A 24,039-nucleotide genomic window follows, 5' to 3' on the forward strand; every position below is an offset into this window, starting at 1 on the left:
CAGCATGGTGACCTTATGAGCTGTATTTTAGCCTCATATATTTATTTTTATTTTTAAAAATAAAGATTTTCTTGTTTTCAAACAAGAATAGACAGTCACTACTACGCAGTGTTTAAACGAGTAGTTCAAAACTGTGATTAACATGAGGTAGAGAACTGCACGGACAGATCTGTGGCCATTAGGCCTCGTCTGGTTCCTCAAACTGTGCAGTCTCCAGTAGACCTCGAAAGCAAAAGTAGTTTGAGTTCCAGTATACGGGCGCCTTGTTTGGACACGAGCCCACCACTTCTGGTTTGAGTGAAGCAAAGGGGTTGGCTCCACTTCCCTTCATGTTCACCTCCAATTCCAGCAGGATCTGCAAAGAGTAGCTCATTTCGGCGTCGCTGCGGAGGAAGAGGTGAAAAGTGTTAGCGGCTGTCGCATGTCACAAAGAAAGAGGGAGAGAACCCAGCATCTCAAATACTCACCTCAGAGCAGTAAACATCGATGGGATCTCATAATCCCTCAGAAGTAGTAGTGTCGGAAGCCAACCCTGTTCCAATTCCTGACTGGCGTCAAACCCTTCATAGTCCCCCCCACCCCCCCCCACACACACACACACACGTTTAATGATAGTGACCAGAGGCGGGTAATACAGACACCTTAACGTGATTTTACCGGGATGAAATCCGACCACTAGGTCCGGCTTGGCCGCTTCCTCTTTTTCGACCACTTCCTCCCAGAACTGATGGTAGAGGCCCTTGTAGGCGCTGATGTAGACCCTCTGCCTCGGCCCAAAGGCCCTGAGCGGAGGCCTGATGATGGGCCCCTTCACCAGCTCCGGTCCCACCATGACGATTTCTATCCCCTGGTGTCCGGGGTACATCTTGTTGAGCTCGTCATAATCCGTCAGCTTTGCCGCCAGAGTCTCGCTCTGGCCGGCTCCCACCAGGTGGACGGTGAGAGGTTTGGAATAAGGGTTCAGGGCGAAGAGCCTCATCCCCCAGGCGATGGTGAGAGGCCTGGAGAAGAACTCGCTGCAGACCCTCCACAGGGACTGCTTCAAGTCTTCATCTTCAGGTCGAGGCCTGTCCGCGTCGCTCCACAAGGCCTTCATGTTCGCTCCAGTCAAGATGGGATGCAGGCGAGCGCTGAGATCCCCCTGCATGGCGAGCCACTGGTCCCAGCTCTTTATCTCGGACTCGGGCTTGGACCACTTGTCAGTTGGGAAGGGAAGATCTCCTGTTGGCTCATTTGAAAAGAATCCAGTTGCAAAAAAGACAAGCGGGTTCCAAAAGACACATCAATGTTCTGTTTGAGGCAAATGGTTTGGAATGTTTGGGGGTGGCCATCACCACATTCAGAGTCCCAAAAAGAACAAACCGTAGTCAGGTGACCATGTTTCAAACAGTTTCTTGAGGATCATCAATGTGATGTCTTCATGAATCCATAGTTTGGACACCACCGCTTCACAGCCATCACACCGCTCCAACGCCAAGTACGACTGATGCTATTCATGTCAACCTTCTTGAAAGAGGATCTGCTGCGTGACGAGCTAACTCCTAGCACCACTCATGATAACACCGAACTCTTAGAGCAGGCTTTGGGCCAAAGACGGGGCTTAGCGCGAATGCCTGCTCTCGGAGTTTGGCGTTTTTAATCAGCAGGTGGTAGTGGCAGGCCTCCCCAAGCGCCATTTGTCCAGAAGAGTTTCCGTTTTGAGAAATGTATTCTGGGTAGCGTGTTTTCATTAAGAGTTCATATCTACTTTTGTACTCGAGGACACTTTCAGGAGGCCGTACTTTTGGAATGAAAGGAGTTTGAAGTACTTCTACTTTTACCCAAGTATCGGCACTGCCATTGCCATCCCCGAAAGCATCAGACAAATACAGCTGGAACTTTTCTTACTTGCATACCTTTGAACACAAGCCATTCCACCACTCTGTCAATGGCAGCCAGACGCAGCTGTGAGCAGAACCTCTTGTGTTTGGCCCAGTTGCCCTTTTGACACTCCTTGCAGCAGTAGTAAACATTCAAGCATCTGTAAAGGACCAACGTTGTTATCCAACAAAGAGTAAAAATAGGATATCTTTCGGACGGGTAAAATTTCCTTTCAGTTGACCTGGAACAGCGCTTTAGCCTTTGCGGTGTTGCCAGCTGTTCCGAACTCTTCTCACATTGCGCGCACACTTTGAAAGACTCCTCCATTTTCTCAAACATTTCCTTTTGGGAACGGAAAGACATGGATTTTTCCGTCTGTGGGGCCACTCTGGAAAGAGAGCAAAGTTAATCATGATAAAAGCATCAAGCCCACTGGCTCCTAGGAGCGCGAGCTGTTTTTAGCAGGAGGCAATTGTACTTGGAGAGGGTGGGCCGACTCAACCACATGACATTTCAAATGTCTAACAAGGAGTGTTAGGATCTTAATGAGACAACACAAACAGGCAAATTAATGCAAATGAATGAAAAGCTAAAATGAATGAAAAGCTTAAAAACGGTCTCATCACGTTCATTAAAAAACGGTCATGCAGAGTTCAGCCTGCACTCTTGCAAGTGCGTTTGCGCGAGACTTTGTAGAGAACATTTCAATCAAAATAAAATCCAAATTCAGTGCCTTTAAAATACATACCTCACACTTTCTGCCATTTTGAAGCTCTGTTAATGAAGGTGGCCCACCCGGCTCCTCCTTCCACTCCTTCGACGACTCGGGGTAGAACGTCAAAGCACCTGTTGTCGTCCATCTAGTCTGAATGACATCGATCTTTCCACGTACTCCGCATGCGCTACAAATGTATACTGCCGCGTCATGTAGGGGCAAAATAAGACCATAAAGTCCAAATAAAATCATGCATATACACGCACATTACTGCCGTTTGTTATTGGGGATGACATTTATGACTTCAGAAGACTCTATGGAAGATTATCATTTTAAATGCGTGTACAGGACTGCGTGCATACGTGTTGTGACCTCGAGAGGTCAGTGTCACTGTTGTTATGATTATGTTTCTCTGGACGAGTTGGAACTGGGAAAGTAAATTCCTTTTGTGTTTTTGCATACTTGGCCAATACTGTAGATAAGATTTGGATTTGATTGGAAAACGCTAAAAATGTTTGTGTCGCGTTTGTCCTCCTAAAGAAAGCATATTAAAACAAAAAATGTATATTTCCCACCACCACCTTTTTCCATTTTCAAACATTTTTGACAAAGCTCCGGGGAGCTACTAGGGCGGCGCTGAAGAGCGGGGTAATATTCGCCTGTGGCTTATTGGTGCCAATCAATTCATCTACCCGTCCATGGTTAAAGAAAACCAAAAAATGCTTGTGTTTAATTTAAAAAAAGAACTTTTATTTGGTCCACTGGAACCTGAGATTGAAATATTAAAACATACATATGTATACAAATATATTCACAACCCAAGCCCCTCTAAAGGATTGACATTTTATTATTATCACATTTGTCAGCATTAGGCTCCTGTTCACTTTTTTTCTGGGGGGGGCGGGATTTAAAACAACAGTTTGTGTGTGTTCACCTTTTGTACCTGTACACTTTCAAAGGACGGCGTGTCGTCGCTATTGTAGCCTCCTCATACTAGCAGCAGGGGGCGCCACTGAAACAAAAAAAAGGGGGAGCGAGAAGCCAAGTGACAATGAGACGAGGGGTGGGAGGCAATATCAAGTGATTGGCTGTGACCTTGCACCCTCACATTCTTTCGCAATGACAAATTATTCGACAACAAGTGAGCAAATCGATTCAAATAAATTACATCGCAGAGCTGCTCAGTGCAAATATTCAAGAGTGGTCATATTACATGAGGATTTCTGATTACATTGGTTCTTTTGATGATGGCGGGGGTTGGGGTAAGTACAGCTGCTTCGCATCACAGAAACTTTCACACGGTGTTTTTGAAGATAAAACGATGGCTGGAAGAAAAATGTAAAATCCCAATCGGCGTGTGTCATTTGCATTCCAACCAGCCGCAGTCAGCCAGTCCGCAGCGTTGTGGCTTTCAAGTTAAACAAAAGACTCATGCCGTCATTTTGATGACCGTGATAGAGCTGTGCTGGGACAATTGTATTATTATTATAATTTGACGGGATCTCTGCATGGCAAGGGGCCCCACCGGAGGCTTGCGCTCTGCTCGACAAGGGCTACAAGAGTAAACGTGAACGCCTCCCCTGTCGAGAGACTCGACGACGACGCCGGCTGGCAGGCCGGACAGCGGCCCTCACACTTCCCTTCCAAGCCTCAAAACCTGTCAACATGAACGCATGCAAATGACACACGACCGGCTTGGTCCCGAGTTCGAGACAGAGCGGGAACTTTTCAAAGACATCGGAACATGCACCGCAAAACGCCCAAGATCCATCCTGCACCTGCATGGTCCAAATTAAAAAAATACAAAGTCAAGTAGGTTTGGCTCAATAGGTACCGTCGTGTCAGTGGGGTGGGAGACAATCAGTGCACCCCGCCCCCTCCTCCCGGTTGTTTTAGCGAGTGGGCGGAAAGCGGAAAAGAGAAGTGTCGCAAATGGCTTAGTAGTTACAGCACTGGGAGTCCGCAACCAGCGCTTTGTACCGCACGCACACGCAAGCGGTCAGCGGGGGGGCTCGAGAGCGGCGCCAGTCCGCCCTCGTTCATCCTGAGGGGCCGGCCGCTAGAAAACTTCAGTGTTGAGCAATACATTCGGATGTGCGTCATTCCACATCTTTGTCCGCGTTTCTGGCGTCGCCCGCCCGGCGTTCCGGCGGCCTCGGCGTCCGTGGGGTAAACGGGCGCCGCCCAGGACGGTGGTCATAGCGGCCTGGGGCGGTGCAGGCCGTCGATGTCCGGGGTGAGCTGCGGGCTGTGCGTGGCTTTGGTGGGCGTCCAGTCGCCCAGGGAGGCCTGGGCGGCTTTGCGGTGAGCCAGCCGATGCGTGATGGAGAAGCCGGCGTTTCCTTCCAGCTGGGAGAGCACCACCAGAACTTGCCTGGGGGGGGGGACGCGGAGAAGAAAGGCACAGACGAGGGACCGTTCAGAAAAGGCCACGCAAACAAAATCAGGTGAAGATTTTTCTTTAGCGCCGACTCTCTTACACCCTTCCTTGCTTTGTCAAGGAAGAATTCAGGAAACCTTCAAGAATGACTTGAGTCAGGACATTATAAAATAAGAAGGCTGACGTTGATTTAAAAAGGAAAAAAAAAAGGAGTGGAGCCATCACCTTAAAAGAGGAAACTATCTTGGAGGGGGGCGGGGGGGGACATTTTGTACTCGCCTTTTATGTGGGCCATAACTCTCGGGGAGAACGTGTCGTATAACACGCATCGCTATCAGTGAATCATTTAAAGGCGGACTCAACTCCGAAGAGGATTCATGAGCCGCCGCCGCGCCACAGTGATCATTTTGATCGCAGACCCATTTCTTCACAGAGTGCGCTCATCACAAAACACAAAAAGCGTCTTCCGTCACTTTTTCTTTAGTTCAAAACAAGGTTTTTCATGTATGTGAAAACTGCAACAACAACAAAATTCATGGAAATGGAAACTAAAAAGAAACTATGTCACATTTATGAAATGAACTAAAAAGAAGTACAATTTTTCTTTAGTTTTTCAAAGAATGAAAAATCGACACAAACCTGCCCTAAAAACGAATTGGATTAACCAAACCAAAAACCAAGGACGATGACAAATCCCAAACGGTTACGAGGCCGATCCCAGGCGAAACCCGAGCACGTACCGGTGCAAAGGTGGCACGCTGTCGATGGTCTTGAGGCTGCCTCGCGTGGACACCACGTTGAAGCTGTCCGTGCAGTCGCAGGAGACGTGGAGGTAGTACTTAGGGTGGCGGTTTTCCACCACCACGATGAGCCCCGCCCAGCCGTGCGTCAAATAGTAGCACGTCATGCCCTCGCGGCCCTAACAACACGGGAAAAGTGGGTCCAAAGTTCCACCCGAGGAAACATTGCAATGCTTACGGTATACTTGGAAAGACATCTCATCACCCCCCCCAAATCCCTTCTCTTGGCTTTTTATGGCCGTCCCCGTGTGACGCGCGCCCTTACAGAGACCCGAGACAAGCACCTCGTGTCTTTCGCCCTTGTTTTCTGTCAGAAGAATGATGGCGTCGGCCAGCGTGGCGGCGGCCGCCTCCACCTGCTCCACCATCACCTGCCTGGAGCTGTAGATGGCCAGGATGTAGCCGGGGAAGTCCTGACTGGGCCGGCGCTGGGCTCCGCCGGTCGGACTGGAGACTGCGGGGAGGAAAACCGTCATCGGGTTGGTTTACAAGATGACAAGCAGAAAGGATTGGACGACAAACACGCCGACATTTCTTCAACGGTGAGCGACTTGCTTCTCATTGGCTCATCTCCACATTGTGTGAATGGAGCTTAGGTGCAACACAAGTCGGAGGCGACCAAACTGCTTGAGGATGTTTTTAGCTCAACCTTTGACATGCTGCTCGAGAATTTTGCCCGCCTCCTTTGGTCCACGTTTTGTGTCCGACGTGGCGCTCACCGTGAAATGGTTGCAAATTTGAAGACACTTACTGGGGGTGGGCGGCCCTCCCGAGCCGCTCGCGTTCATCTGCCAGTGGTTAAAGGCGCAGCAGACCACGGCATACTCGCCGGGCTCCAGCATGACGTCGCAGCCAACAAACTTCTTGACCGCTCGCTTGCTGTGCGCCAGCAGGCGGCCCAGGGTCAGCTTGCTACTGGTCCCGAAGGAGGCCCGGAACACCATGATGCACAAGTCCAGCAGGTGACTGTCGGCCGTGTCCGAGCGCCTGATGAGCCAGGGGGGGTTGGAATAATAATTAAAAGAAAATATTCATAATAAAACTTTTGATTGTGAATCCGTTGCACGTGTCCCCCGTTTACCTGCTTCCCTCCTGGAAGAGAGCAAACTCCAGCGCCGTCCTCTCCAGCACAGTGAGCGCCATGACGGTCACCGGCCCGCTGGCTTTGCTGGGGAAGCATCCCTGAAGCCGCACCTCCTGCCAGTCTGAGTGGATCTTACAAATGTCCACAGAGTCAAAGTACCTGCGGGGAGGAGGGGCGAGGAGACGCCGTTCTTTAAATGGAGGCTTCAAACGCCATTGCGTTGCCTTTGCGTCCCTCCTGGTTTTGTTTGCTTTGTTTCGGTCCAGGCGGGCGCAGGCCGAGGCGTTACGTGCGGGAGGGAAAGTGGGGCAAAGAGACAGATGGGGTCCTTTGGGCCAAACACATTTTTCAGGTGCAGTTGCTCAAAGAGGACAGCTGCCTCGGCCCTCCTGAACTTACTGCATCTGACACGCGGACACTCTCAGTATGACGCAGTGCAGTGCTCCACTGTTGTGAATCTCGTACACAGAAAACGGCTGGTTGGCTAATTCACATGCCTCACGAGATTGTTCTGCTTCACGATGAAACATTTAAAATGGAAGTCACTGACAGATGAACCGAATAAAACAAGAAAATGCAAGCATGGTGGTAGACGCCTGCTGAAATGAGGGCATTTGCTGCGTGTCAACAGAACAACAACAGCAGCAGCCGCGGCAGCAGCCGCGTTGCTCAGATTGCTGCCAAAAGCAGATGGTGGGCAAAATCCGCAGGGCAGTGAGCTCCTGACAACTTTTGAGTGACGTCACGCAGCCGCCGGCCGACTCTTACTTGATGAAATCGCTGTACTCCATCCAGAAGACGCCCTCGCCGCTCCCATGCGCCATCAACTCGTGCCGCAGGTGCTGAGGCCACTCCGTCCACTCGTCCGACCAGCTGCCGTTCCATGAGAATCGACCCCACGGGTTGCGCAGTCGCAACAACCTGGAAGCGGGAAGTGCGGCGTGATGAGGGAGGGAGGCGAGGCGAGGAGCATCCCTCCCAAAGAGTGCTTCCAGGACCAGTTTCGCACCTGTATCCTTGGACATCTCGGACGTCCAAGATGGAGTAGGCGTGGCGAGGCCGCAGTCCCAGAGACTCGTAGACGGCGTCATCTACCTTCATGTTGCCACCTCCACACGAGGCGCCCATCAGAAACCTGTGCCAAAACACCGCCCACCTTTCAACACGTCTCGCCATTGACATTGCGCTGATCTGTATTGGCACCCCCACCCCTCTCCGAAAAAAAAAAGGATGACGGAAGCGCTGCTTTACCCCGCTTCCTTCGAGCTGAGCATCTTGGCCCAGATCAGGTCGGTATCGATGGGCTCCTCCCGCGGGTTGGTGGAGCTGACCTGCAGCATGAGCGAATCGCACGGCGCCCCGGTCAGCGTGGCCAAGCCCTCGATGGCGCGCCCCGCCTGCAAGGCAAAGTAGGAGCCGTGGAGTTTGGCCAGGGCCTTCTCGATCAGCGCCACCCACAGCTGCTTCCGCTGGGCCTGGAAGGACCACACACACACACACACACACACACACGCAAATGCAAACGTCACGTGTCATAGCACACAAATGATCCCCAATTCGCGGCTTTTAAAACGGTCCAGCTTTGTTCCTGTTTCGGTTCTGAATTTAGAGATGGGATTCGGCTGCTATTCAGTTCGGGGGGAAGCGGTTCCTGGCGCGCGGACAGACCTGGGAGAAGAGGAGGAAACCGTAGTCGTCGCAGGGCAGCATGTCGTCCACCAGCACCGTCGTCCACGTCCCGTCTTTGCACAAGCGGACTTGGTAGGCCCCCTCGGTGCAAATGGTCCTGGTGATCATCACCCTCTCCACCAGCTCGGGACGCTCGGCCAACACGGCCAGAGCGCTGAGGAACCTGCACCGGCAAAAAGGCAAGAAGGCGACGCTTATCCACACGGTGCTGGCGGAAGCGAACGATGGCATGTGTGGGCTCAACGGGAATGAACCGATGCTGGTGAAACGGCACCGTTTAGGATCGCAAGCGGCTTTCACGTTGGAATTGTCGGAAATGATGGACATTTTTGCCAACGGAAAAACAATACAAATGGGAAAAAAATTTGTCTATCTTTATGCGTATAATTTTTTTCTTAGTTTTTTGCCCATCCTTGGTTACTATGCTGTCAGCTTGTATTGCAGCTGTGTGTGCGCATGTGCGCGTGTGTGTTTTAAAACGAGAAAGAGAGAGAGAGAGAGAGAAAATTGGGTTACATCCTGTTGAGAGCGAGAGGATTTGGCTCTAGGGAGGGTTATTTTTGATAAGCCGTGTGCGCTGCTGATGAAACTAGTATTGGGGCAACTTTGTGAGCGACTTAACTTTGGCCCGTGTGTGTGTGTGTGTGTGTGTGTGTGTTTGTGAGACACATCACATGTACACACCCCAAAGAGTGCAAAGCAAGGACAGAAAGATAAAGCACATTTCCAGACTATCTTCCCGTCAAATCCATTTGCGCATCTTTACACTAGGATCTCGCTTTTATATTGTGGGGGGAGTCCTTTTTTTTCTCTCCACTCTTTATGACATCATATTTTTTTCATCATTTCTTTGTGTTAGTCAACATCGTTTCCTGCTCTATGTGCAAGACTGAATTTGGGGCTTGTGAAATATTTTGCAAAGAGGAAAAAAAAAAAGAAAAGACATTGGACTCTGGACTTTTCACTCCAATGAACAGAGCACAGATTTTATTAGCCGTCGGCTCTGATAAGGTCTTCATTTTCATTAAATAAGGGGAATGAAACCCAAATTGTTTTTATTTGATCACGTTAGAAGATGTTGCATTAGACTTTACAAATTGAGATTTCCTCTTCTTTTTTTTTTTTTATTTGAGGAAGCTTTGAGAGGGGATGTGATTGCAGCACTCCAGATTTTTCTGCACGTAGCGAGCACGGCCCGCCTGTCAAAGTGAAATTCTGAAGCCCGAGGAGCATCCTACTTCCTTGTGATGCGTTCCGACAGCTCACCAGCAGTTTCCCAGCAGCCCTTGAAGGATGTCAGAAGGTCGCGGCGTGCGGAAAACGGACCACTTGACGCCTCGGTCTTTGAAGTTGCTGCATTTGATCTCGTGGGGGCGCAGCCACTTTTTGATTCGCTGCTGGACGCTGTCGCCCTCGGGGAAGCCGACCGAACGAGGTCCCGGGGGGAAACTGTCGTCCACAAAGTTCACCGTGTTCTAATTGAGGGTGAGAAAGAACACGGTCGAGGATGGAGCGTGAAAAGCAGACAAGAAAAGGGGCGGGACAACCAGAGACACACAACTTGATTTTTGAGCTGGAATAATTTACGCCTAAAGCCTCCGACAGCCGGAAGGTTGCCCACAGTGTTGTCACGGTATCAAGTCGGACTTTCATTTTTTGATTTTATTTTATTTTTTTAACTCGCTCTTTGCTATTCCGCCTTTCTGCGAGATGAATTTTTGGGGTAGAAGGCATTGCGAGCTAGCTAACTGCACGTCACAATTTCCCAGCAAACCGCTAAAGTGAATGAAGGCACGCAATTTGTGATAGAGTGGGAGGGGGGTGACTGATTCTAGATGCTTTATCCATCCCACTTTTTTTTGCAGACCAATACAAGTCTGAGTATTCATCGGTACCAACTACTAGGTCAGGCAGGGGATGTGATGCGGATGCCCCGCTGGTAGCCCCCGGTGAGGAAAATTGATTGCTCGCCAGTCCCTCCCCATAATTCAGTTCGGTTGCCTTGATGCCACATTAGTGACCAGACGAGTGTCGCCGCCTCGCCGCCATCATCCAAGGTCGCAATGTAGCAACGCAGAGTGCGTAGTTCAACAGTTTATGCACAACCCCTTGAACCAGCGTTGACGTTTTATGGATGCAGGTAGATTTACTGTCACACAAAAACACTTGGGCCCTTGACTTCAAAATAAGTGCATGAAGACCAGGAACCAAGATGTCATGCTCAGCTACTCCATTAAATAAACCGGTTGCCGTCCTTTGAATGACTCTGAATCTCCAGGGAAAATGACACAACTGTCAAAAGTCATGTAAAAGCACAATTTTTGGCCTTCTGCTCATACTGGCGCAAAAACACTTTTTGTACCTGAACCAAATAAATCAGTGGCCTGTGTTCCGCACATTATAAAACAAAAAAAAAAACTTGGAAGGGTGACTAGTATTAGAAAAGACGATCATTTTGATCTTTTAAGGGGACTCCTTTCTTGTGCGGAGCCGAGATCCGAAATGATTTGCTCACAGGGCTTGATCTTACAGTGATTCAGAGCCGAAGGCGTCGTGAAGTTGACAGAGCGCGATTCCCCGCTTCCAAAACAGTGGCGACATGCCAGCAAGCAAAAACACAGACTATTCCCACCCTGACAGCTCCCAGCAGATGCAAAACTGGCAAACATCCAAGCCTGCTTTTTGGAGGGTGGTAAGCTTGGAGCCAAAATCATCGGTGGCACCGACGCCCTGTTTTTTTGTCCTGCACAAACAAACCAGCAACAATGCATCGAGGCGCGTTTCACGGCATCACACTTAATTCATGGAAAACGGAAAGGAGCTCTGCCGGAAAGCACCAAGGCCGTGCTGAGACCACCACCGGACCTACTCGAGGTTTGGCCACAAATTTGGAGAAACAATGTTGGAGACCGAGAGTGACGTAGGATGATGATGATGATGAATGACTAAAACGGAGCAGGTCCAGATGATGCCCTTAGTGAGGACGTTCACCGTTGGGAAGCGGCTCATTTTTTGCCCAGCACTCGAGCTGTGTGGCTAAAAATAGGCCGGACCGGCGTTTGCTTTAGCATGTTCACACACCGGGCAGTCAGCCGCAAAAATGTTGCGACAGCGGGACCGGTTGAGCATGAGAAATTAAGTGAGGAGGGTTGGGAAGAGCGGGGGATCATTTGAATGTCAATCTCGAATCTGGAAAAGATGTGAAATAAGAGGGGACAAATATCCTCAGACGGCTTCTCCAACCGGGAATGAACCAACGAATGATCATCAAATACTTGCGTAGTGTTAAATAAATGACATGCAGTGAGTGAACCGGCCTGGTGCTGGCCTGAGGTTTTTAAGTTAACCAAACATGTAAGCGACGTTGCATTTGGGGCATTCGCAGTCTGGACAAGAGTTCTAACATAGTGGCCAAGATGTACGGAAAATATCATCCGACCAAAGCGGTTCGTAAGTCCATAAATTAGTTACAGCTATGAGGTCCCAAAGCAATGAAACGGGAAACGCTACGAGACGGTTTGCCTACTAAAGGTGTGTCGATGCATTTTTCTCACCTCTCTGCAGAAGCTAACAATGTTCTCCCACAGTTCCTTGGCTTCACCCTCATCATTTCGCCGCCGGGCCTCCACGTGCATGCTCTCTCTCCTCTTCAGAGGCTTGATCACCTTGCGAAGGGTGAGGTACTGCTGAGGCGTGTGGCAGGCGGCGCAGTTCTTGGCCTTCATGTCATTGAGCAGCGTACATGCCGGGCAACTCCACTGGCCGGGCCTCTCGCTCGCGGAAGAGGCGGGACTCGACGAACTCGCGGTGGCCGAAGATGAGCAGGAATAGCCCCTGCCCTGTTTCCGTGTTTTATGACCGGCGGAGGATGAAGAGGAGGGGGGCGCGCAGGAGCATGCCGCGCCGGGCCCAGGCGGGACCTGGCCGCAGTACGCGCAGCAGCGAAGCAAGGACGCCTGCTGCTCCTGGAAGCCGTGCAGCTTGGACGACCCGCAGGCGGAGCACTTTGGGGCGCCGGTGGGGTTGCGCAGGGTGCACTTGGAGCAGGCCCAGGTGCTAAAGTCCGGGCTGGAAGGGCTGGCCGGGGTGAAGCGCACCGTCTCGCAACCCAAATCGATTAAGTCGGCACCGGCCCGCGACGAGCGGCAGCTTTCGCATTTCGACGAGCCGCCCGGGTTAGCTAAAGAGCAGCCTGGGCACTTCCAGGTCGGGGCTCCTGAGGAAGGGTGGTGCTGATTCTTTGGAGGCTCTTCTTCTTCTAAGATACTGAGGCGCTTGCTGGGGTATGAGGGCTCCTGGGGTTGGGCGTGCTTGGGTTTGGCGGGTCGCTGGGGGCCAGGCTGCGGGAGGACGCTGGCACTTGGAGGCGAGGTGGGACTCGGGCTGTTGGGGACTTGGTTTGTCGGTCGCCCCGTCGGAGGCACCTCTCTCCTACTCCGCGGCACGGGGTTGTTCTGGAGGGAGGAAAAAGCACTGAAGGCGGAGGACGGCACGGGACCGGGGTCTTGGGGTTCGCACGGCAGAGCTGGGGGGGAGTCATCAGTTAGGTCTATGACTAGAGGGGCGCTCCCTGCCGAGGCCACGGGAAACCCCAGTACAGGAGTGCGAACCTCCGGTACCACCAAGGCCTCGGGGGGGATTTTGGGTAACGACAGTTTCCTGGGGCCGCCGCAGGCTGAGCAGGACATTGCAACGGGCGTATTGTGAAGCGTGCAGCGAGGGCACGCCCACCCCGACCGCCGCTGCTGCTCCATGCCACCCACTTCTCCGTTGCTCTCCGACCTTCTCAACATGTCCTCCTTCACGGGAACCTGTCCTTGGGGCTCTGAAAGCACCGCGGGTGCGAGGGTGGGCGTCGGGGGTTCGGTTGTAGGAGCGGGGGGCAGACCGTTTGAGGTGGCAGCTACGGTCGTGACGGCGGGCGCCGAGGTGGTGGAGGACGGTCCGAAGCCGCAGACGGAGCAGGCTCTCGATCCCTGAGGGTTGTTGAGGGTACAGCGGGGGCAAGCCCAGCGGTGCTCCTCGCTACTACTCAGGCGAAGGATCTGGTTCAGGTCAGGTTTCTGGCGAGGCGCCTCACAGATGGAACAGCGAGGGGCTCCGCCGACATTTAAGAAGGTGCAGCGTCCACATGACCACTCACTGCCTCGCACTGCAGCTGCCATGGAGCCAGGAGAGTGAGAGTGGCTGCAAAAGGCCAAAACAAACCGTTAAGACTCACGCCATTTTGAAATTTGACCATTGCCATATTAGGACATTTGCCATCAGCCCCATTCGGAAGGTCAGATTTGAACCTTTTAGGTTCTTTCCCCGTACCCGCACAGGGAACGGGGGCTTGTCACTATGCACCAACTTGCAGCAATAGTACCCTTGACACGTAAAACTTGGCAAAGGACTTTTAATTGCGGAAACCATACAAAAACTACAACGAGTCCAACGACATCTTTATGCAGAACGCTGCAGTTGATTATTGCTTATTAAAGGCAGGTTTCCGGAACAAGTACGAGGAAATGAAATTTCGAGACGGCTGGGGAGATGAATGAATAATAAGATAAACTACCAAGCGAGGGGGCAGACAACAACAAACAAACATTTGAGACCACGCCAGGATGGGACCCAGAAAAAATAAGAACGGAAAAATGGAGTGTGAGAGGGAAAGATTGCCTCGCTCAAGGGGAGCAAAAATGAAATCTCTTTCCAGAGGCTACTAAATCCATCCACAATGGCTGTGTGATTAGAGCCAAAAAAATGCAGCAGAGAGGGCAAGAGATGGAGGAGAGGAGGCTGCAATCGCCTCACAATAGCAGAGCTACGATTCTGGCTGCTTCTCAACAGACAACTCTCCATCCTCTTTCCCGCTGACCTTTAATAGGAACACAGGCTACAGAAGAGCGACGGATGTGTACTCGGCGCCTTTGTCTTCACAGAAACTGTCAAGTCACCGTCACTCAAGTTGCTCACGCGTGAACAATAACACGGTGAAGTGACGAGCTTCGAAGGGGAACGGCAGGGAGCTGCGAGGGGGGGGGTCAATGTCTGTGGAATCTATTTGGAGATAGAGCAGAGTCACATGCTTTACTTTTGTGCCGAGGTTGGTCTGCAGCCTCAGCCTTTCACCCGAGGACAATCAAAGTACAGAAGAAGAAGTTCCAGTACGTGATGTCAGAAGCCATTAACCGAGTATTTATTCTCCTGGGCTGACGTCAGCGCTCGAGCATACCCGGCGAAGAGAGAAAAGAATATTGGTCTTCCAGCGATAAAAAAAATAAAGAGTTGGCTCTTAGCTTTGCTTCAACATTAATTGAAGAATTTAGCAATATAATTATGGAAATTGCGTGTTTATGCTGTTATTAAAAAGACTGTGAGAGAGGAAATCAAGTCTGGAGCCACTGTTGTAATGCTCAGCATTCTCACAATGAGCGGATGGCACGCTCGAGGATTTCCCCAAACATCGCACTTCATTCTGCTGTAAGTGTGCACCGATGAGGGACACCTACCTAACTCGATAAAATATTACAATCCTGGCCTTTCATTAAAACAAATACACATGTCTGGCCTGTGGTCCCAGGACAGTACTTTGGGGAGGGGTTGGAAAAAAGAAAAGTGGCTCATAAGCGGTCCCGTGCTCAAAGCTTCTCTCCTTGGCCCTGTTCAGTCAAGCTGCTCTCAAAGTGCCCACTTCAGCTCCTCTGTTGCTCGGCATCGCAGACCCGGGCAGACAGCCAAGAGCTTACAGGGGTGCGAAAGTGTGAGAGAGACGCAAGTCCACCTTTACAATAATTAGCTCTTTTGCAATGTAGATTTCAGTGCTGCAAAGTAGCCGGTCCGACTAAATCATCAGGATCAGAGCATCACTGACCCTTGCGTAAATGCTCACGGGCTGCGGGGTCATCACGTGTCCTCAGTTGACTGTGACAGAGTTTGAAAGCTGCAGAGCTCGGGCGCAAAGTCGCAAACGAGTTCCGAGCTGCGTGCAGACTACAAATAGATGCAAGACAATGGCGGGTGATGGGGAGGTGAGACTCCTGACCGCGTGTACCTCAGTCTACCGGCTGGCTGCTCGGACATACTCTGCGGACGGAACTGTGCCACCAGATCAAGTGAGCCCAGTCCCCGCCAGCTTCTCCCCGCGAGACATTTGGCCTTTGTGCGACAGTCATTAGCACTCCCTTTCCAAACTTGGCTCTGGGCCCGGGAGTGGGGGAAGCTTGGCCTGCTCCTTGAAGAAGCTTTTTACTTTATTAATCCAACACAGACGCGAGCAGTCTTGAAAATTGACGCCTGGATATTAACGCCACCACAAACTCACACTTGAGTGAGGAGGAGAGTACCGGGACGATAATGTTTGATGGTTTTAATTTGGAAGTAATTACAATGAGTGATTCATTTAGAATTCGAAGAATGCTCGAAATTTTTCATTGAATTTTGTGGGAGTCAATCAGACTTTCGTCGGCAACATTACACAACTGACAGCCGGCCATTTGGTGTTGGATTCATGTTGGCAGCCGTGACTTTAGGCCAACCACACTCAAATCGGTCAGCAACTTGGCAAGATGGACTCGCGCTATTCGACGAGTCTCTCTCTCTGACACACAAGTTGAAACGCGTCACCATGTGTTGTAATCTGACACACAGTGAGGCGATGACACAGCGGGGAAAAAAATTTTGTTGCGATTTGAGAGGGAAATTTCAGAGACATAGATTAAGGAACCTGTTTCACAATAAAAACTTGTTTGGCTCACTTCTGGAAAATACAAGTTGCAAGTTACTTTCGAATGAATCTCATCTCAAGTTTGACCAAACCCTCTGCTGACTGACAGAATTGCCAAAAGAGTCACGCTTCTGGTTGTTGCCGATTTAGGCTTGCTTGACATACGACCACAAACGCTTTTTGACCAAGGCGACGGCAGCCATTTTAACAAGATTCTACCTAACGAGCTCTCCAGCGACTGTGCATAGAAAAGGGCAACGGAAGAGCGCCGCCTGACCTCTCTGGCTTTGCCCTCTGTGAATATTTCATGACCTGTGCTCATTTTTGTGTCAGCAGAGGAGACAGCTTGGGATGCTGGAATATTTAAAGAGAGGAAACTGTCCGACTTGGTTTTAGTGCGGTGTGGCAAAATGCTAGCGCCAGCAGGGATCCAACAAGACACTCCAGAATGGGAGGAAGAAGTGACAATCCAGCGCCGCGGGCAGAGAGGAGGCGAGCTATCACGCCATGACGCCTTTGGAGACAAAAGCGGCCGGCAGGGTACTGTACCAAAGGGGGTCGCCTTCTCGGCGCGAGCCAGGCTGACACAGCAAAACCGCAACCACCGTCAAGCGACAAACCTAAAAGAGGGAGAGACAATTATTGATCGGAAATCCCTGACCGCTGACATAATGAGCGGCAGATCCCAGCATTCCGACGACGGAAGACGCGGAAATAATAATTCAGGCATAGGTGCCGCGAGCAGGCAATTCTGCTTCAGTCCGGTGTTGGTCAGTTTTAATCCAATTAAAAGGAGGGGCAAAATGATGGCGCTCCAGAAAGATGGCAAAGAAATGAAGAGGAAGCTCTATGCGGAAAGTGCAGCGCTACGCTTTTAGTTTCACGTTCTTCGGCTGGAATGGATTCCCGTTTGCAGTCCAGCAAACAAACGACGGCACAGAATCATTCCGCACAAACGGTTCCCCAAAGTCAAAGGGCAGCTTCACGAAAGCCCACGGGCCAACTTACTCTGGTCGGAAAGTATCATCGCCACTTCGAAAGACAAATAAAGCTGAAAACATTGGCGCTGGAAAATATGCTCAAGAATAAAAGACGGGCTTGCTCCAAAAGCAGAAGGCCTTGGTGCTAGATTTCATGCTCCATCAGAGCTCAACAAAGCTTGCCTCACCACAGCAGTGCGTGTTGGAGAGACACGTTCGAGCTTCAAGAACACAAATTGCACAATATCGTTTCGTCTTCACAGGGACTGAATGTGTCCCTATTTGTTGCTCAGATGAGCCTCAAGGGTTGATTGCAACTTGCTATTGAGGGCTAGCTCATGCCTGGAAACTGCTGCCCGGCCGGGCTCTTGAGGAATGCTGATGCCGCATGGAATTTTTCATTAACTCCCCCAAATTGAGGCTGGGCTCGGTCATAACGAGCTCCTATTCTAATGGCCCCCTCCCGCGGGCTTGTTTTCACAGGCTTCCAAGCAGTCAGCTCCATCACCTCTGCAGGAGACACCATGGACGCTGCCAAAACGCTCCATCATGTGCTCGCGGAGGCCAAGTGGTGGGATTTTGGTCTGCAAATCCAGCTCGGCCAGATTTTCAGTCCAAAATAGAAAAACAACATGAAAATAAAGCCTCAGATTGGATCAGGTTTTGAGAGTTGACCCAAGGCTGGGAGGCCACCAAATTCTCAGTGAGCTGTAGCCAAGAAGTGTTGCCAAGACACCGTGACATTTTTGCACATCCCTCAAGATTTTGGACAAGATTTTTGGACCCTTCTGTTCGCATCTGTCAATGCAAACAGAAGGGTACCGATACATTGTCCGGTATGTTTTTCAAGTGGAAGCTGTGAAAGGTTTTGGTACCATGTGTCTCCATGCCTGCCGAATGACTCCGGTTGCTTACCTGCGCTCTCGGTGAGGCCGCGCAGCAAGTTGCTGTTGCTGCTGACGCGTGATAAACGCGCCGCCCCACACCGGGCTGCTGTGACTGGTCCTGAGCCAGCCCACCGGGGGAGACGACGAGTAGGGGTTGCCGCGAAAGCCGCGGTCCGACTCCGTCTCTGCGGAGAGGGACGAGGCCGAGCTCCCCATCGCCACAGTGGCAGCGGCAGCGGACGAGCGCTTGGAGAAGAAGGGGTTGTCGGAAGCACCTTTTTGCAGTCTCCAAGCTTCCGGTCTCAAGTTCGCAGACACGTCCGTCCTCGCTCCGTCCTCGCTCCGTCACAGTGGTGCCTTATAATTAATTGTTTTTCTTGTCGATTTTTGACCTCTCTCCAGAGCGCCACTCTTCATTCCTCCCGCGTACCTTCGCACATGTCTCATCAGTCTGTGCAGGCTCATGCTTAGTCCTCCTCTTTGAGAAATATGCCGCGTTCACCGTCGCCGCCTCTTGGAACAATGGCCGGGTTCATCCAGGCCATCAACATCAGTCTCCTGGTGCACGCGGACGGTTGCAAACAATCAATAGTGGCATGGATCCTCTGTTACATCCAGTAAGAGAAACTCAATGCGCTGCATTTCCTGGGGAGGGTGTTGGCAAAACTACCAGGCTTGCTACTTTTCCAAACTCTCAAATGTCAAACATCCGGTCTGGATAACAGCTGGACTTCAGCAGAACCCCCCCCTCACGGGCCACAGCTGCACATCAGCCGTGGACTTCATCCTCATGGGAAATGTTTTCCCACGCTAAAAGGTATTTAGCAGTACCCAAGATTACACAACTCGGAGAGATTCTTGCAAAATATACACAACTGTTTGTGGCTGGGGATGTTCTCGCCGAGCACTAAGCAGCCGATAACTTCAACAATAGGATGACAGGAACCTCCGTTTGCTTTAAGAGCAGTAATACAAGTGTCACAAATCGAATGCAGAGAGTGTCGTTTTCCATACAAGAAAGCCAGGATCACATCAGCTGATCAATTGGCAGCTGGCTGTTCCGTGAGCAGTAATCAATGTAAACACACACAGATACACTTTTCAGATTGAACCAGTTGGAGAATGCATAATTTCACCCCCACCGCCCTCCCCCCAAAAAGCATGCTTGTGTCCTCTTCCTTCAGTAGTACAGTCGAGAGGCCAGGGAGCGTCTCCATGCAGTCAACACGCATGCCGATGCAAAAGCGAATTGCGCAGCAAACGCTCAGTCATCTATTCCAAGATCTCACACCAGCTCTCTTTCGGGAGCCGATCATTTCCCAGGAGAAGCATCGACTCGCTGCACACGCCTGCTAACATGAATGCCTTTTCCAAGCAGACATGCTCAGTGCTCTCCCTGAATGCAGCATTCACCGCGGCGTGTCAAGTGGCTCCATTCGGGTGGCCGCCGTCAAAACGTGCTCGTCGGCCGCTTGTGTGCGTATCGCAGCGCATGATTTTCATTCCCAGCTCGACGACGGCGAGAGCGCTGTGAATGCGCGTGTGATCGCCCCTGAACGGCGGATTACTGGAGAGTCTGCAGCCCGCATGCGCGCTACCCCCCACCCCCAAACCCCCACCGGCGGAAAACGAAGCTGGCAGGCAGGAGATTTAAACAAATCACAACAGGGTCCGAGCTGTGAGGTTTGAGTCATTATTCAGGAAATGCAGAGGTGGCAAAAGTACCCACCGTCTGCACTCAAGAATATGTACCGGTGCTAAAACAAATAACTGTGAATTTAGAAGAAAAGTAAGAAAATAATTCGGCTTGTTTTTTAACTGTGCATTACTTGCAATACCCATAATATCCACAACAAGTGGGAAATTAGGGATGCACCAATGACCGAGTACTGTACAAGTACATGCCGATACCAAAATACTGAAACTTGACAAAAACGAGGCACTTCAGTTAGGTGTCGTCTCAGTCTGAACACGCGGGGCGTGTAACAGGAGGGGGAGGTAAGAAATGTAGATCATGTAAGAAGAAAAAAAAGAGGCAAGACGGAAAATGGAGTCGCGGGTGTATCCAAAGTAGATAGTCGATAAAAATAACTTCACTTTTGGTTGCACACGATTAACTGTGTGATAAACCAATGTCATTTCCCCCTCTGTATCTTAAAATAAATCCGATGATATGTTAGTTTCAGACATTTCAATCATGTGCAACTGATGTCAATGTTTAAATCAAATGGAAGTGGCTCTACTCCACTCTGAGAGACTGCCTCGGGGGCCCACAAAAACATCAAGCCCAGTTGGTTGAGCTCGTGTTTTTAAAACTGTAACTCAAAAATGCACAAACATTACATATGGCAACGCGTCCCGCTCGCTGCCTAGACTCTTCTCGAGCTAAGCCGCGCGTTTGATTGACCTTACAACGTCCACCGCGGCATGCCTGCAATTGTGTTAAGTCAAACCAACTGTCAATCTCCGGAATCGATGGTTTAAAAAAAAAGAAAATAAAAACTATGCATAATCAAGAGTGTGTTTTTTTTAAACTAGCAAAGGGTTAACAAACAAGAAGATGGCAGTCGGTGACCACACTGCTCATCACCACTCTGCTGTCTCTTCACATTACTGAGATAAGCCTTCAAACTTTCCCTCACTCTTCCACTTCATCTCACTTTGTTGACCTCATTCCAAATCTCCGGTTCCTTCGCTGAATTCATTGCTCACCCGGAAAAGACCGCATAAAAAAAAAAAAAAACACACACAGAGGCTATCGAACCAGAAATTGACGTGACTCACATATTTGCCAGTACATCTTCATTGCATGGACGGCAGCGTGTTAAAAAATAAGACGTTGAGTCGCAGACGCACTCATTTCACTGGAACTCTGCTCGGTTCCACTGGGGGTGGAAAAAAAAAAGAAAAGAAAAAGGGGCGTGTTGGTCATAGTCTGCAACAGGCATGACAAGCCCGATCATGAAATGAGTTGCTCACACTCAAGCTGGTTTATCAGGAAAATCCGCTCCCGTGGCTTTGCCACGTCAAAGAATGCAGATCCGAATATTGTTTGACTTATTTGTAAAAGGGCGAAGCGTCGAGAGGATTTAGTGCCCCCCCCCCCCCCCCCAAAAAAAATCGAGTTACAATTGGGATTAGAAAGGGGAAATGCTACGACGACCGAACGGGCAGTTATCTGCTTCATGGAACTGGCGTCCGGCGATTTACGCAATCACCTTGTGGTCTTCTCATACGTCCCTAATCCTGCATCTTTGAATGGGACGGGCATAACGCAGCGACATGCCTACCGTAACGCAAAGATAGACTCTGTAACTGTAACTCTTTGTCCGTGGTGCACCTGTCCGTGGGGCCACCTGGCCTTCTGGAGAGAGCAGCTGCGCAACGCTCACAGGCCACGACAGAGATGTTGGATTTCATTTCGATTCCCTCTGGGACGGGGGGCTGATTTCACACCACCTTGTAAAGGTTCCTTAACAAAGACACCAATTACCAATATGAAAAGATGGTTTATTGTATCTTTTTTTTCCGCTGACACCACTACAAGTATTCTCTTGAGTACAATACATAAAATTTCATTGCACCTATTGACAAATGATGATTCACTAGGGTCAAAACGCCACGGTGTGGCGCTAACTACTGGCGAGGAGGACCTAATGTGCACATTTTGTTTTGCCTGAGGTATCGGTTGCAGGTATCGGCAGGCTCTACGGAAACCGATACCTTTTAAAAAGTCGATCATAAGCCCGCCTTTTAAATAAAAGATACCTGGCCAAAATTAAGCATTTTTTCCTCCCCTAATTGCAGCAATTGCGATTCGAAAATTATTACTCCAGGTATCACAACAATAGTACAGTTGTCATTTGAAATGTTTTCTTTTCTCAGGGGTTTTAATGGTAACGGGAGCAACTTGAATTGTTTCTTGACCTACCTTGTGTTGGGGTGAATGTAAAACTTGAGTCACTACATGGATGCGGAGGGCCCCATGACTTGGTTTGCCTTGGGCCACCCAAAAAATAGCGAATGCAGTCCCATGACCGTTACAGTCTTCCATTTAACTGATATGGACTGAAAGCGCTATACAAATCAGCATGTATTGTATTGTATTAACTCAACGAGTCGTTTCGAGCCTCGGGTGAGCGTGGCGTGACCTTTGCTCGTCCCAAGCAATCATCCAATGGGTCATAAAGAGCATGACTAAGTCATTTTCAACACAACCTTCTTGGAAATTGCGTTAATTGAAATGTTTTGGACACTAGCGTCACACAATCGCTCTATTAGTCGCCAAAGCGGTAACGCGGGAATGGTGCCACAGGAGGGATACAAACATTAGCTTGACAGCGTAGCCAGCTGACTGAAAGAGCTTGTCAACAAAGACGGCACGATTTCAATCGGAGGTGTTCACGCGGTCGGACTGAAGTTGATTAGCACGAGTTCATTCAACCATCGGCGATTCTCACCTCAAGTCTAAGCGAAGGGCAGAGGAGTCCCCCGTCTTTGTCGTGGCGGCGCTAACTTTTCACATCCATCGAGAGGTTAAGTTGTTCCCGCGTTGCGCTGCGGCCAAAAGGAACTTCCCTTGCGTAGGCTGCGCGTTCTCCGCTCCCCGAACACGTCGCAGACATTTGGGACAAACGTGGGGGAGATTAATAGGCCGACAGGTACCAAAGGGAACTGATGAGAACGCGTAGGTTTACCCCCCAACAGCCTTCAGAAGGTAGCGGAATCAGTACGCTCTAAACTCAAGACGAGTGTGCGTAAAGTGCGCAGCGAGAACCATCTGCCACTTGTGAAGCTGAAGTGAGCGTACGGAAATTCGTATAAAGAATACACGGAAACAAAACTACATTTCCCGAGTTCAACACAGAATATCCGGGTTCGATATACAGTATTGTCCTTGTTAAAATGCTGTTTGGGATTTAGATTGAACATATTTGTCCTTATTTTTAGAATTCAACACAATATTTTCAGTTTGACAAATATGACTCTAATTTAGATAAGTATAACAGTGAAAAAAAGTTGCCTTTTACTGCCACCTAATGTCCAGAAGTGTGAACCGTCAATCTGATGACGCTACTGTATCTAAACTTTTATCTGGACCCATTTTGATTTTTAAATGGATGATGTAGTATGCTTTCATCATTGACAGTCGTTTAGTTCAAGTTTTAAATAATTTATTTGAGTCGTGTGAGCCAGAAAATAGATCACCAACGGCCACGGCCGAATTCAGATGTCTTTGCTTGTAAAACATCCAGCACACACTTTAATTAGTACTGTATTTTTACGTGACTAAAGTTTGATATACTTTGCTGGTGGTTAAAGACAACTCGTTTACAGTCTTACTTTTTTCACGCATTTCCATGAAATTAAATCAAAAGTAAATATGGATTTTATTCCGAACGTTTGGCTTTTGAGAGCAGATCATTGTTTGGCCACAAGAGGGTACTAACTGTCCACTGAATTTGTAGCGTCTCATGATGGCAAGATCGAAATTTATTATTTTCACCAACCACCAAAAATGATTTGAACAAAAAATAAGTGCCGTGTTTCAAAAACAAGGCAGAAAATGTAAAACAAATACAGTCTTACATCCAACACAGTATGGCGGGAGCAATGGTGAAGTCGCATTTCGGACATGACTGCGTAACAGACAAGCACTTGCTATCAATTCAACATGTCAAAACTTACATTCGACAAAACGTAAATTAAATAACAACACACAAAGCAATGTGGGATTGTAACAAATCAGAGAACTAATAGAGCGCACCTCACAGTAGAAAAAGAAAAACAAAGTGAAATATTTGTATAAAACTGATCATTAGTACGGGCAATCAACGAGACGCGACTCACCGGAGTAACTTCCTTGTTGCTATGTCTGATGATTCGGCGGGAAGCAGGTGCGCGGTGGCGTCACTTCCGTCCCAATTTAAAAA

General features: G+C 49.7%; 2 protein-coding genes across 5 annotated transcripts; both read right to left on the bottom strand.

The window, feature by feature from the left end:
- Positions 1-8: 8 nt before the first annotated feature.
- Positions 9-2,955, bottom strand: LOC127603290 (putative protein MSS51 homolog, mitochondrial). Its single transcript, XM_052069460.1, has 6 exons — positions 2,609-2,955; positions 2,102-2,248; positions 1,896-2,020; positions 658-1,221; positions 468-561; positions 9-383 (listed from the first exon to the last, which is right to left on the bottom strand). The coding sequence occupies exons 1-6, from the start codon at positions 2,623-2,625 to the stop codon at positions 179-181; spliced, it is 1,152 nt and encodes a 383-aa protein (XP_051925420.1). The 5' UTR covers positions 2,626-2,955; the 3' UTR covers positions 9-178.
- Positions 2,956-3,298: 343 nt separating this feature from the next.
- Positions 3,299-23,345, bottom strand: capn15 (calpain 15). Of its 4 annotated transcripts, none has more exons than XM_052069344.1 (14): positions 22,567-23,345; positions 20,891-20,991; positions 18,135-18,709; positions 12,083-13,715; positions 9,795-10,003; positions 8,508-8,691; positions 8,091-8,314; positions 7,849-7,974; positions 7,608-7,760; positions 6,837-6,998; positions 6,507-6,742; positions 6,040-6,209; positions 5,696-5,874; positions 3,299-4,949 (listed from the first exon to the last, which is right to left on the bottom strand). In XM_052069344.1, exons 3-14 carry the CDS (start codon positions 18,320-18,322, stop codon positions 4,772-4,774), a joined length of 3,642 nt encoding a protein of 1,213 aa, XP_051925304.1. In that variant the 5' UTR covers positions 18,323-18,709; positions 20,891-20,991; positions 22,567-23,345; the 3' UTR covers positions 3,299-4,771. The 4 variants fall into 4 exon arrangements, with proteins under 4 accessions (XP_051925304.1, XP_051925303.1, XP_051925305.1 ...); XM_052069343.1 differs by having other exon boundaries at positions 18,135-18,916; XM_052069345.1 differs by lacking the exon at positions 18,135-18,709.
- Positions 23,346-24,039: the final 694 nt, after the last annotated feature.

Source organism: Hippocampus zosterae, chromosome 7 (assembly GCF_025434085.1).
Source record: "Hippocampus zosterae strain Florida chromosome 7, ASM2543408v3, whole genome shotgun sequence".
NCBI lineage: Eukaryota > Metazoa > Chordata > Actinopteri > Syngnathiformes > Syngnathidae > Hippocampus > Hippocampus zosterae.